The sequence below is a fragment of the Coregonus clupeaformis genome, chromosome 39 (assembly GCF_020615455.1).
Source record: "Coregonus clupeaformis isolate EN_2021a chromosome 39, ASM2061545v1, whole genome shotgun sequence".
Lineage (NCBI taxonomy): Eukaryota > Metazoa > Chordata > Actinopteri > Salmoniformes > Salmonidae > Coregonus > Coregonus clupeaformis.
In genome coordinates, this window is record NC_059230.1 from 4,681,735 (window position 1) to 4,694,234 (window position 12,500).

A 12,500-nucleotide genomic window follows, 5' to 3' on the forward strand; every position below is an offset into this window, starting at 1 on the left:
AGAGAGAGGGGGAATGAGAGAGAAAGAGGGAGTGAGAGAGCGAGAGAGAGAAAAGGGAGAGAGGGAGAGGGAGAGAGAGAAAGGGAGAGAGGGAGAGGGAGAGGGAGAGGGAGAGGAGAGAGGGAGAGGGGAGAGGGAGAGGGAGAGGGAGGGAGAGGAGAGAGGGAGAAGGAGAGAGGGAGAGAGAGAGAGAAAGGGATGGAGATGAGAGGGAGAAGGTATAGAGAGAGAGAGAGAGAGAGAGAGAGAGAGAGAGAGCGAGAGAGAGAGAGAGAGAGAGAGGGAGAGGGAGAGAGGGAGAGGGAGAGAGGGAGAGAAAAGGGAGAGAGAGAGAGAGAGGGAGAGAGAGAAAAGGGAGAGAGAGAGAGACAGAGAGAGAGAGAAAGGGAGAGAGATGAGAGAGGGAGAAGGGAGAGAGAGAGAGCGAGAGCGAGAGAGAGAGAGAGAGAGCGGGGGAGAGAGAGAGAGAGAGAGAGAGAGAGAGAGAGAGAGAGGGGGGGAGCGGGGGGAGAGAGAGAGAGAGAGAGGGGGGAGCGGGGGAGAGAGAGAGAGAGAGAGAGAGAGAGAGAGAGAGAGAGAGAGGCGGGGGGAGAGAGAGAGAGAGAGAGAGAGAGAGAGGGGGAGGGAGAGAGAGAGAGGAGGCCCTAGAAGTTAATCCTTTGATTATGTTTAATCTATCTGCTGAAAGACCCTGACACACAGTAAGACTGCTTTATACATCCTCTACCCCATCCATCAACTCATCTGGGCCGTTACGAAGGCTGTGGTGTGTGTGTGTGTGTGTGTGTGTGTGTGTAGGAGAGAGAGTCTGGATCTCAGAGCAGAATGATAAATCACTACAGCGTTGGATTCACTCACCCCTCGTTAGGTTTCACACACACAAACACACACACGCAGTAGCAGTGTTTCCATGATCTCCACTTAAAGAAGAAAAACAATATTATTTCTCCCTCATTCTCTCTTTCTCTCCTGTCCTCCCTCCCTCCCCCTCTCTCTCTCTCTCTCTCTCTCTCTCTCTCTCTCTCTCTCTCTCTCTCTCTCTCTGTCTTATTTTTACTATTTTCTACATTGTAGAATAATAGTGAAGACATCGAAACTATGAAATGACACATATGGAATCATGTAGTAACCAAAAAAGTGTTCAATTATTCAACATATATTTAATATTTGAGATTCTTCAAATAGCCACCCTTTGCCTTGATGACAGCTTTGCACACTCTTGGCATTCTCTCAACCAGCTTCACCTGGAATGCTTTTCCAACAGTATTGAATGCGTTCCCACATATGCTGAGCACCTGTTGGGTGCTTTTCCTTCACTCTGCCTTCCGACTCATCTCAATTGGGTTGAGGTCGGGGGATTGTGGAGGCCAGGTCATCTGATGCAGCACTCCATCACTCTCCTTCTTGGTCAAATAGCCCTTACACAGCCTGGAGGTGTGTTGGGTCATTGTCCTGTTGAAAATCTAATTATAGTCCCACTAAGCCCAAACCAGATGGGATGGCGTATCGCTGCAGAATGCTGTGGTAGCCATGCTGGTTAAGTGTGCCTTGAATTCTAAATAAATCACATACAGTGTCACCAGCAAAGCACCCCCACACCATAACACCTCCTCCTCCATGCTTTATGGTGGGAAATACATATGCAGAGATCATCCGTTCACCCACACCGCGTCTCACAAAGCCACGGTGGTTGGAACCAAAAATCATCAATTTGGACTCCAGACCAAAGAACATATTTCCACCGGTCTAATGTCCATTGCTCGTGTTTCTTGGCCCAAGCAAGTCTCTTCTTCTTATTGGTGTCCTTTAGTAGTGGTTTGTTTGCAGCAATTCGACCATGAAGGCCTGATTCACACAGCCCCCTCTGAACAGTTGATGTTGAGATGTGTCTGTGACTTGAACTCTGTGAAGCATTTATATGGGCTGCAATTTCTGAGGCTCGTAACTCTAATTAACTTATCCTCTGCAGCAGATTCCATTCCTGTGGCGGTCCTCATGAGATCCAGTTTCATCATAGCGCTTGATGGTTTTTATGACTGCACTTGAAGAAACTTTCACATTTCTTGAAATGTTCCATATTGACTGACCTTCATGTCTTAAAGTAATGATGGACTGTCGTTTCTCTTTGCTTATTTGAGCTGTTCTTGCCATAATACGGACTTGGTCTTTTACCAAATAGGGCTATCTTCTGTATACCAGGGTTCAACTAGTTTAATATGATGCCATCTAGGTTTCAACCAGTTTAATGTGATGCCATCTAGGTTTCAACCAGTTTAATATGATGCCATTAGGTCTTAAGAACACACTTGCCTCATTCCACAGTTCTGAGTATCACACAAACGTTTTAGATGAAGAGAGGAAGCCACATCAGAGTTGTTTATTTTTCTTTAAATTTATTTTTTTCATTTTATTATTTTTATCTTTTTTTTAATCTTTTTTTTTCCGGGGGGAATGGATCAGCTTAATATTGCAGATAGATTGTATCTTCTATCAATGTAATTGTCTGCATCACTTCCAATCCCCCATGTTTTTTATATATATACTCCCCTTTATTACTTTTCAACCCCGCAATCCTTGGAGTAAATTAGTGAACAACAACGCCCAGGCCTCTACTTCCAGCCTATACTTACTATCTACACCTTATGGACAGAGTTAATTTTACAATAATTATATTATATATATATATATATATATATATATATATATATATATATTATTTTATTTTTGATCCTGAACTTCTTCTACTCTCAACCTCTCCGATCATCTTTATGATGTCCATCCGGTTTGCATCTATATGCCATATCTTTCTAACTGTGCTCTTTCCCAAAAGCTCCCAACATACAACCTATATACTTATTATGGACACAGTATGCTTACATTATTAGCTATCTTTGTTATTATTTGTTGTTATTTGTTATTAGTCCCATCATTCAACTCCATTCAATACCTCCCATCTATCTCATAACACCATCCATATAGGATTTCTATTTGCCATATATATTTCAACCGTACTGTGATATTTTACAAAAGTTCTGAACCTTTCTATTCTCATTGCTTCTACAGATTGTGAATTAAAAACATCAGAGTTGTTAGTTCAGTAACCATATTACCTGAGAAGCTGTCTTTATCCATGGCCAGCAGCTCTCTGGCTTGGTACAGGTGACAGTAACTTACCTGAGAAGCTGTCTTTATCCATGGCCAGCAGCTCTCTGGCTTGGTACAGGTAACAGCGCAGGTGGTAGCGAGTCCCACCTGAAACACATCTGGACTTAGCATCACATAGAGAGTGAAAGAGGGTTCAGATTCAGAGTGTCTAATAGTCACATGTACTGGGGTTACAGGTGTGATATGTACTGGGGTTACAGGTGGGATATGTACTGGGGTTACAGTTGTGATATGTACTGGGGTTACAGGTGTGATATGTACTGGGGTTACAGGTGTGATATGTACTGGGGTTACAGGTGTGATTGCAGGGTACAGTGAAAATCTTAGGCTTCGAGCTCCAGCATTCATTGTATTTAAGTTTTAAAAAATAATGAAATTGGTAATAAATACAAAACTACAGCAATAGAAATAGCACTATATAACTGTAGCAGTGATGAATAGATACATGTCCATTGTGGTGGATGCAGAGTAAAGACTGTTGAGGGGGTGGGGGGAATGACCATAGGGGAACAGCAGGCAGAGTAAAGACTGTTGAGGGGGGTGGGGGGAATGACCATAGGGGGAACAGCAGGCGGAGTAAAGACTGTTGAGGGGGTGGGGGGAATGACCATAGGGGAACAGCAGGCAGAGTAAAGACTGTTGAGGGGGTGGGGGGAATGACCATAGGGGGAACAGCAGGCGGAGTAAAGACTGTTGAGGGGGGTGGGGGAATGACCATAGGGGGAACAGCAGGCAGAGTAAAGACTGTTGAGGGGGTGGGGGGAATGACCATAGGGGGAACAGCAGGCAGAGTAAAGACTGTTGAGGGGGTGGGGGGGAATGACCATAGGGGGAACAGCAGGCAGAGTAAAGACTGTTGAGGGGGTGGGGGGAATGACCATAGGGGGAACAGCAGCATGACCATTGAGGGGGTGTGGGGACCAAGTGAAATAAAACAATTAAAATAGTAATAAAAAGTAATAATATACATATTAACAACTGCCACAGTGATGAATGTCGTTGGGGTGGGGGCTGAGTAAAAGACAAAGAATGTCCATAGGGGGAGTAGCGGGGGGTGCAGCAGGAGAGAGAATGTCCATAGGGGGAGTAGCGGTGGGGGGGGTGCAGCAGGAGAGAGAATGTCCATAGGGGGAGTAGCGGTGGGGGGGTGCAGCAGGAGAGAGAATGTCCATAGGGGGAGTAGCAGATAAGGTAGAATATAAGGTAGCAGGTATGGTAGCAGCTAAGGAAGCAGGTAAGGTAGCAGGTAAGGAAGCAGGTAAATAAGTAGGTAAGGAAGCAGGTAAGATAGCAGGAAGGTAGCAGCTAAGGAAGCAGGTAAGGTAGCAGGTAAGGAAGCAGGTAAGGTAGCAGTTAAGGAAGCAGGTAAGGTAGCAGGTAAGGAAGCAGGTAAGGTAGCAGGTAAGGCAGTAGGTAAGGAAGCAGGTAAAGAAGTAGGTAAGGAAGCAGGTAAGGAAACAGTTAAGGTAGCAGGTATGGTCACAGGTAAGGAAGCAGGTAAGGTTGAAGGTAAGGAAACAGGTAAGGTAGCAGGTAAGGAGGCAGGTAAGGTTGAAGGTAAGGAGGCAGGTAAGGTAGCAGGTAAGGTAGCAGCTAAGGAAACAGGTATGGTAGCAGGTAAGGAAGCAGGTAAGGTAGCAGGTAAGGAAGCAGGTAAATAAGTAGGTAAGGAAGCAGGTAAGGAAGCAGGTAAGGTAGCAGCTAAGGAAGCAGGTAAGGTAAGGAAGCAGGTAAGGTAGCAGCTAAGGAAGCAGGTAAGGTAGCAGGTAAGGAAGCAGGTAAGGTAGCAGGTAAGGAAGTAGTTAAGGAAGCAGGTCCTCTGTAGCTCAGCTGGTAGAGCACGGCGCTTGTAACGCCAAGGTAGTGGGTTCGATCCCCGGGACCACCCATACACAAAAATGTATGCACGCACGACTGTAAGTCGCTTTGGATAAAAGCATCTGCTAAATGGCATATTATTTTTATTATTTATGTAGGTAAGGAAGCACGTAAGGAAACAGTTAAGGTAGCAGGTATGGTAGCAGGTAAGGAAGCAGGTAAGGTTGAAGGTAAGGAAGCAGGTAAGATAGCAGGTAAGGAAGCAGGTAAGTTAGCAGCTAAGGAAGCAGGTAAGATAGCAGGTAAGGAAGCAGGTAAGGTTGAAGGTAAGGAAGCAGGTAAGGTTGAAGGTAAGGAAGCAGGTAAGGTTGAAGGTAAGGAAGCAGGTAAGATAGCAGGTAAAATAGCAGGTAAGGATGACTTCATAATTTAGAACATCCTCTTTCTATTGAATTAAATTATTCCATTGTATTCTATTCTCCTCTGCTCCACTTCAGAGTCATTCTAGGGTCACAGTCTAGTTACTGTATATCTGGAACCAATTATAGGTTTCCATGGTGGCCACCTGTTGCTACGGGCGTCACCAGGGGAGACAGGTGTGCCTGATTGGAACCAGAGCTCTCCCATAATACACCACAGGTGGATGACAGATGGAGAGAGATAGAGAAAGGGGGGAGAGATAGAGAAAGACAGATGGAGAAAGATAGAGAGAGAGAGGCTGACTGGGTAGCTGACTGGTTCATGGGGAGACAGATTTAGTAAATAGTCGTACAAATGTCATCTCAGTTTTTGGATGCAGATGTTATAGAATGATGAGTAGGGTTTTTATACATCAATAATTTTTTTGATATTAAACCCTTGACTGCAGAATTCCTATGAAGCTAAAGACAGATTTATGTTTATAGATGATAGTTTATAGATGATAGTTTTTATAAGAGGGACCAGCTTTTCATCCTCTCTTTCTTTTTATTTATCATTCTCCCTCTCTCTCTCCCTCTCTTTGACTCCCTCTCCCTCTCTCTCTCTCCCTCTCCTTGACTCCCTCTCCCTCTCTCTCTCCCGCTCCTTGACTCACTCTCTCCCGCTCCTTGACTCTCTCTCTCTCTCTCTCTCTCTCTCTCTCTCTCTCTCTCTGATTCTCTCTCTCTCTCTCTTCTCTTCTCTCCGTCTCTTCTCAGAGTTAGATATTTTCTTCTTACTGTGGAAGAGGCAGGATATGGTAGGACGGTTGACCCCAAAGGTCGCCGTCACAGATTTCTCATCACTCTTATCCTCCATCACACTCCCCTGGTGAACGATAAGAAACAACAGATTTAGAAAACAGACGCGTTCCTCTTATCTTTTATCCCAAAGTCTATTGATCCACTCCTCCCTCTTTCTCTTACATTTACATTTTAGTCATTTAGCAGACGCTCTTATCCAGAGCAACTTACAGTTAGTGAATACATATTATTTTTTTTTATACTGGCCCCCCCGTGGGAATCGAACCCACAACCCTGGCGTTGCAAACGCCATGCTCTATCAACTGAGCTACATCCCTGCCGGCCATTCCCTCCCCTACCCTGGACGACGCTGGGCCAATTGTGCGCCGCCCATGAGTCTCCCGGTCGCGGCCGGCTGCGACAGAGCCTGGATTCGAACCAGGATCTCTAGTGGCACAGTTAGCACTGCGATGCAGTGCCTTAGACCACTGCGCCACTCAGGAGCCACTGCGCCACTCCCACCATTCCCCTCTCCTCCTCCTCCTCCTCCTCTCACCAGTGAACACTCCAGGGCGAAGATAGCAGCAGGTCCAGTCTTCTCCAGTGGCTCCATGCGACGTCTCCATCTCCTCCTCCTGAATGAATCTGTCTTCCGGGGTTTAAGATGAAACCTCCACCCAAACAGAGACGCATACTCCCATCCCTCTCTCTCTGCTTCGTCTGGCCGCTGCTATGGGGGGGGGGGGGGGAGAGATAGAAGAGAGAGGGGGAGGAAGAGAGAGGGAAGAGAGGAAGAGTAGGTGAAACTTTCAGCCGAACAGAGATGCTCCCATCCCCCTCTCTCTGCTTCGTCCAGTCACTACTATAGGGGGGGCAACACCCACATACATACATGGGTATTTAGCAGATGCTAAATCTATATGTCTATATCTAAATAATAAAAATAATAAATATATCTAACGCAACATGAATACATACTCAAACACATAAACAAACTGGACTTGGGAGAGTGTTGGAGAGTTTTGGGGTTGGAATTGAGAGTATGACTGAAAAAAAATTCTCAAAAACGTTTAATCACGAACAGAGGGCATTCCAACTCCACTCTGTACCGTGTACACAGAGCACCCCCTTGTGGTCAATGTGTGTCATATCACAGGAAAATGATATATTTTTTACTGCTACCTGTTTGCTTTGACTTTTTTCAATGTGAAGTGTGTAGCAATTTTAAATGCACATTAAATAAAGTTTGATTTGATTTCAAAAGTCATTCGCCAGAGTCATGTCAGCCTGTGCATTATCTAATGGTCTCTGTGTAATCTCTTATAGAAGAGGACACCAGGTCGGTATGTACGTCTATACTTGAAGTACCTTCTTCAGGGCCTCCATCTTCTGCATATCTCTGCGTCTGAGGCGTATCCAGCGGCGACGGCGGATGGTATGGTACATCTTCTCAGCCGGTACCCAGGCCTTGGGCCTCCGATCTGGGGGAATAGTCAGGCCATACTCCCACCCTGGAGGAGGAGGAGGAGGATGGAGATTAGAGAGAGGAAAGAAGAGAGAAAAATATACTTTATTCATACATGTTCCTTACAGGACACTAAAATGTGTTTTCTAATTTATCCCAACCCCTCTGAAAAGACATAGAAACACACAGATTAGAGAGGAGGTCAGCCATATTGGAGAGGAGGTCAGCCATATTGGAGAGGAGGTCAGCCATATTGGAGAGGTCAGTCATATTGGAGAGGAGGTCAGCCATATTGGAGAGGAGGTCAGCCATATTGGAGAGGAGGTCAGCCATATTGGAGAGGAGGTCAGCCATATTAGAGAGGAGGTCAGCCATATTAGAGAGGAGGTCAGCCAGATTGGAGAGGAGGTCAGCCATATTGGAGAGGAGGTCAGCCATATTGGAGAGGTCAGCCATATTGGAGAGGTCAGTCATATTGGAGAGGAGGTTATCCATATTGGAGAGGAGGTCAGACAGATTGGAGAGGAGAACAGCCATATTGGAGAGGAGAACAGCCATATTGGAGAGGAGAACAGCCATATTGGAGAGGAGGTTAGCCATATTGGAGAGGAGGTCAGCCATATTGGAGAGGAGGTCAGCCATATTAGAGAGGAGGTCAGCCAGATTGGAGAGGAGGTCAGCCATATTGGAGAGGTCAGTCATATTGGAGAGGAGGTTAGCCATATTGGAGAGGAAGTTAGCCATATTGGAGAGGAGGTCAGCCATATTGGAGAGGAGGTCAGCCATATTGGAGAGGAGGTCAGCCAGATTGGAGAGGAGGTCAGCCATATTGGAGAGGTCAGTCATATTGGAGAGGAGGTTAGCCATATTGGAGAGGAAGTTAGCCATATTGGAGAGGAGGTCAGCCATATTGGAGAGGAGAACAGCCATATTGGAGAGGAGGTCAGCCATATTGGAGAGGAGGTCAGCCATATTGGAGAGGAGGTCAGCCATATTGGAGAGGAGGTCAGCCATATTGGAGAGGAGGTCAGCCATAGTGCTGATGATCCAGTCTTAGGGGTTGAGTGTGAGGGCAATACGGAAGAAGATGGTATCTAGGATACTGATGCTAGCAACCCTCCGGTTGCCGGCCCACTCCCGACCAGAGATTTCCGCTGTCGGACATGGGATTTGAACTGGCAACCCTTCATTTTTGTCTAACGTATAGGCAACCTGCAAGGGGGTTCAGTGTGTGTGTGTACGTGGGTGTATTTATTTGTGAGTGTGCATGTGTGTGTGTTTGTGTGTGCATGTGTGTGTGTGTGTGTGTGTTTATTTGTGTGTGTGTGTGTGTGTTTATCTGTGTGTGTGTTTGTGTGTGTGTGTGTTTATTTGTGTGTGTGTTTGTATGTGTGTGTGTACCTTGGTCGTCCACAGCCCGGTTCAGGTCTTCACTCCACTCTTCATCAGACCACACCCACCCTGGGGGACACTCCACCTCATCCTTAGGCACCGCCTTCTCCCCGTTCTGTGCACACATCAGAAATAGTTGAGTAACGTTAGACTATAAACATTCTTACTTAAAGGTACAGTCAGTGATTCACAAAGTAAACAGCAATACCGGGTCCTGTGATAGTCTGAGTCCTTAGTCTTGAATCACGCTTATCTGCAATATCTGCATCCTGCTGCTGGTGCCAACGTCATTTCACCGGGTCTCAGTTTCAAGATCTACTGGACGTCAGGTTTATTTAGACACACACATTCTCTCTCTCTCAGTGTACTGACCACGTCTGTGTATCCTTCTGGCATGCCGATCCACTGTCCCCCTGGCAACCTCATCTGGTTCTCAAACACCTCTTCTGTAAAGGACATGTGACCTGCGTCTGTATCATACAGCAACCTGGAGACGGAGAGGAGAGGAGAGGAGAGGAGAGGAGAGGAGAGGAGAGGAGAGGAGAGGAGAGGAGAGGAGAGGAGAGGAGAGGAGAGGAGAGGAGAGAGAGGAGAGAGGAGAGGAGAGGAGAGGAGAGGAGAGGAGAGGAGAGGAGAGAGGGGGAGAGGAGAGAAGGAGAGGAGAGGAGAGAGGGAGAGGAGAGGAGAGGAGAGGAGAGGAGAGGAGAGGAGAGGAGAGGAGAGGAGAGGAGAGGAGAGGAGAGGAGAGGAGAGGAGATCTATGCAATGCACTACATAAGGAATAGTGAATAGGCCTTTTGGGCGATCTCACGTCAGATCACTCACGTCTTCTCAGGGCTGATGACCCACTCCCCAGCCCAGCTCCAGCCCGGTGAGGGTTTGAAGGACTCCTTGGGTAACTTCACCCTGCCTGTAACGTCACTGAACCTGGGGTAGGTCAGTCCCGTGGTCCCCCAGCTACCCACCAGAGCCAGCTTGGTCTGGTTCTCATACTGGGGGAGAGAAAGTGAGACAGAGACAGAGACAGAGAGAGTTAAACGTCACTGAACCTGGGGTAGGTCAGTCCCGTGGTCCCCCAGATCTGGTTCTCATACCGATGGAAGAGAGAGCGATCACACATCATAATAAAGTTATCAACAACCTTTATAAAGTTATCAACAACCTTTATAAAGTTATCAACAACCTTTATAAAGTTATCAACAACCTTTATAAAGTTATCAACAACCTTTATAAAGTTATCAACAACCTTTATAAAGTTATCAACAACCTTTATAAAGTTATTAACAACCTTTATAAAGTTATCAACAACCTTTATAAAGTTATTAACAACCTTTATAAAGTTATCAACAACGTTTATAATGCGATAATAACATTAGAAAAATCAACTGGAGTCAGGATCAGTTTTAGCTCCTTAGATGATATAAATGGACAGAGATGACCTAATCCTAGATCAGCACTCTATTCTCTCTCTCTTACCCACACACACACACTCCTTACCGTCTCAGCGAACACAGACAGTTTGCCTTCAGCAAATCGATTGAAGTGTTTTACGTCTGCAGCCATACCGAACCAGACCTTCACTCTGATCTGGGCCGGAAGCTTCCTATCTCCTGATCCACCCTGGGGATACTAGAGAACATACATAGAGAGTGATAAAATACACACTTGCTACGGAGGGAGAGACAATTTACTAACAATCTGCTCACCTGCTTCTCCCGCACATGGTCCTTGGAGCAGGATAGAGGGATGTTTTTAAATGTTTTCATGGCACAGAAATATGGAGAAAACTGCAATTTTACTGTACCTTCTAGAAGGTGGTCTGTAGTTCTATGTTTACTGTACCTTCTAGAAGGTGGTCTGTAGTTCTATGTTTACTGTACCTTCTAGAAGGTGGTCTGTAGTTCTATGTGTGTGTCAGTGAGCATGTTCATGTGTACCTTCAGAAAGACAGTCTGTAGCTCTCCACAGTGCTTGCCACAGTGTTGCTGTGAGAAGAGGACAGTGTGTGCAGGGATACGGTGGTAGGCCACTCTACGATCTCCCTGTAGCATCCAGATCACTATGTCTGGCAGACTGTTCTGGGGCTGTGAGGAGAGAGGAGAGACAAGAGAGAGTGAGACAGGAGAGAGAGAGACAGGAGAGACAGGAGACAGAGGAGAGAGAGAGACAGGAGAGAGAGAGACAGGAGAGACAGGAGAGAGAGGAGAGACAGGAGAGACAGGAGAGAGAGGAGAGACAGGAGAGAGGAGAGTCAAGAGAGGAGAGAGAGGAGAGACAGGAGAGAGGAGAGTCAAGAGAGAGAGGAGAGAGAGGAGAGACAGGAGAGACAGGAGAGAGAGGAGAGACAGGAGAGACAGGAGAGACAGGAGAGACAGGAGAGAGAGGAGAGACAGGAGAGAGAGGAGAGAGAGGAGAGACATGAGAGAGAGGAGAGACAAGAGAGACAAGAGAGACATGAGAGAGAGGAGAGACAGGAGAGACAGGAGAGAGAGGAGAGACAGGAGAGAGAGGAGAGACAGGAGAGACATGAGAGAGAGGAGAGACAGGAGAGAGAGGAGAGACAAGAGAGACATGAGAGAGAGGAGAGACAGGAGAGACAGGAGAGAGAGGAGAGAGAGGAGAGAGGAGAGAGAGGAGAGACAGGAGAGAGGAGAGAGAGGAGAGACAGGAGAGAGGAGAGACAAGAGAGAGGAGAGAGAGAGAGAGACAGGAGAGACAGGAGACAGAGGAGAGAGAGGAGAGAGAGACAGGAGAGAGAGGAGAGACAGGAGACAGAGGAGAGACAGGAGAGACAGGAGAGAGAGGAGAGACAGGAGAGACAGGAGAGAGAGGAGAGACAAGAGAGAGGAGAGAGAGGAGAGAGGGAGAGAGAGGAGAGACAGGAGAGAGGGGAGAGTCAAGAGAGGAGAGAGAGGAGAGACAGGAGAGACAGGAGAGAGGAGAGAGAGGAGAAACAGGAGAGAGGAGAGACAGGAGAGAGAGGAGAGACAGGAGAGCGAGGAGAGACAGGAGAGAGAGGAGAGAGAGGAGAGGCAGGAGAGACAGGAGAGACAGGAGAGACAGGAGAGACAGGAGAGACAGGAGAGAGGAGAGAGAGGAGAGAGAGGAGAGACAGGAGAGAGAGGAGAGACAGGAGAGAGAGGAGAGGCAGGAGAGACAGGAGAGACAGGAGAGACAGGAGAGACAGGAGAGACAGGAGAGAGGAGAGAGAGGAGAGAGAGGAGAGACAGGAGAGAGAGGAGAGGCAGGAGAGACAGGAGAGACAGGAGAGACAGGAGAGACAGGAGAGAGAGGAGAGGCAGGAGAGACAGGAGAGACAGGAGAGACAGGAGAGAGAGGAGAGACAGGAGAGACAGGAGAGACAGGAGAGAGGAGAGACAGGAGAGAGAGGAGAGAGAGGAGAGAGGAGAGACAGGATAGAGAGAGCAGAGTAAATTCATACTGCATGTCTTTGTATG

General features: G+C 47.0%; 1 protein-coding gene across 9 annotated transcripts in view; it reads right to left on the reverse strand.

The window, feature by feature from the left end:
• dysf (dysferlin, limb girdle muscular dystrophy 2B (autosomal recessive)) overlaps positions 1-12,500 on the reverse strand; it is a 145,388-nt gene that overhangs the window by 61,691 nt on the left and 71,197 nt on the right. For all 9 annotated transcript variants that reach the window (XR_006657956.1, XM_045211867.1, XM_045211866.1 and 6 more), the window contains 9 exons: positions 10,980-11,126; positions 10,540-10,671; positions 9,868-10,034; positions 9,415-9,529; positions 9,052-9,157; positions 7,554-7,696; positions 6,742-6,915; positions 6,183-6,270; positions 3,175-3,252 (listed from right to left, as the gene is read on the reverse strand). Coding sequence is in view for 8 of the 9 variants with exons in the window: in XM_045211867.1 (XP_045067802.1) it covers positions 3,175-3,252; positions 6,183-6,270; positions 6,742-6,915; positions 7,554-7,696; positions 9,052-9,157; positions 9,415-9,529; positions 9,868-10,034; positions 10,540-10,671; positions 10,980-11,126 (1,150 nt within the window). In the remaining variant the exon portion in view is untranslated. The remainder of the gene's footprint in view (positions 1-3,174; positions 3,253-6,182; positions 6,271-6,741; positions 6,916-7,553; positions 7,697-9,051; positions 9,158-9,414; positions 9,530-9,867; positions 10,035-10,539; positions 10,672-10,979; positions 11,127-12,500) is intronic.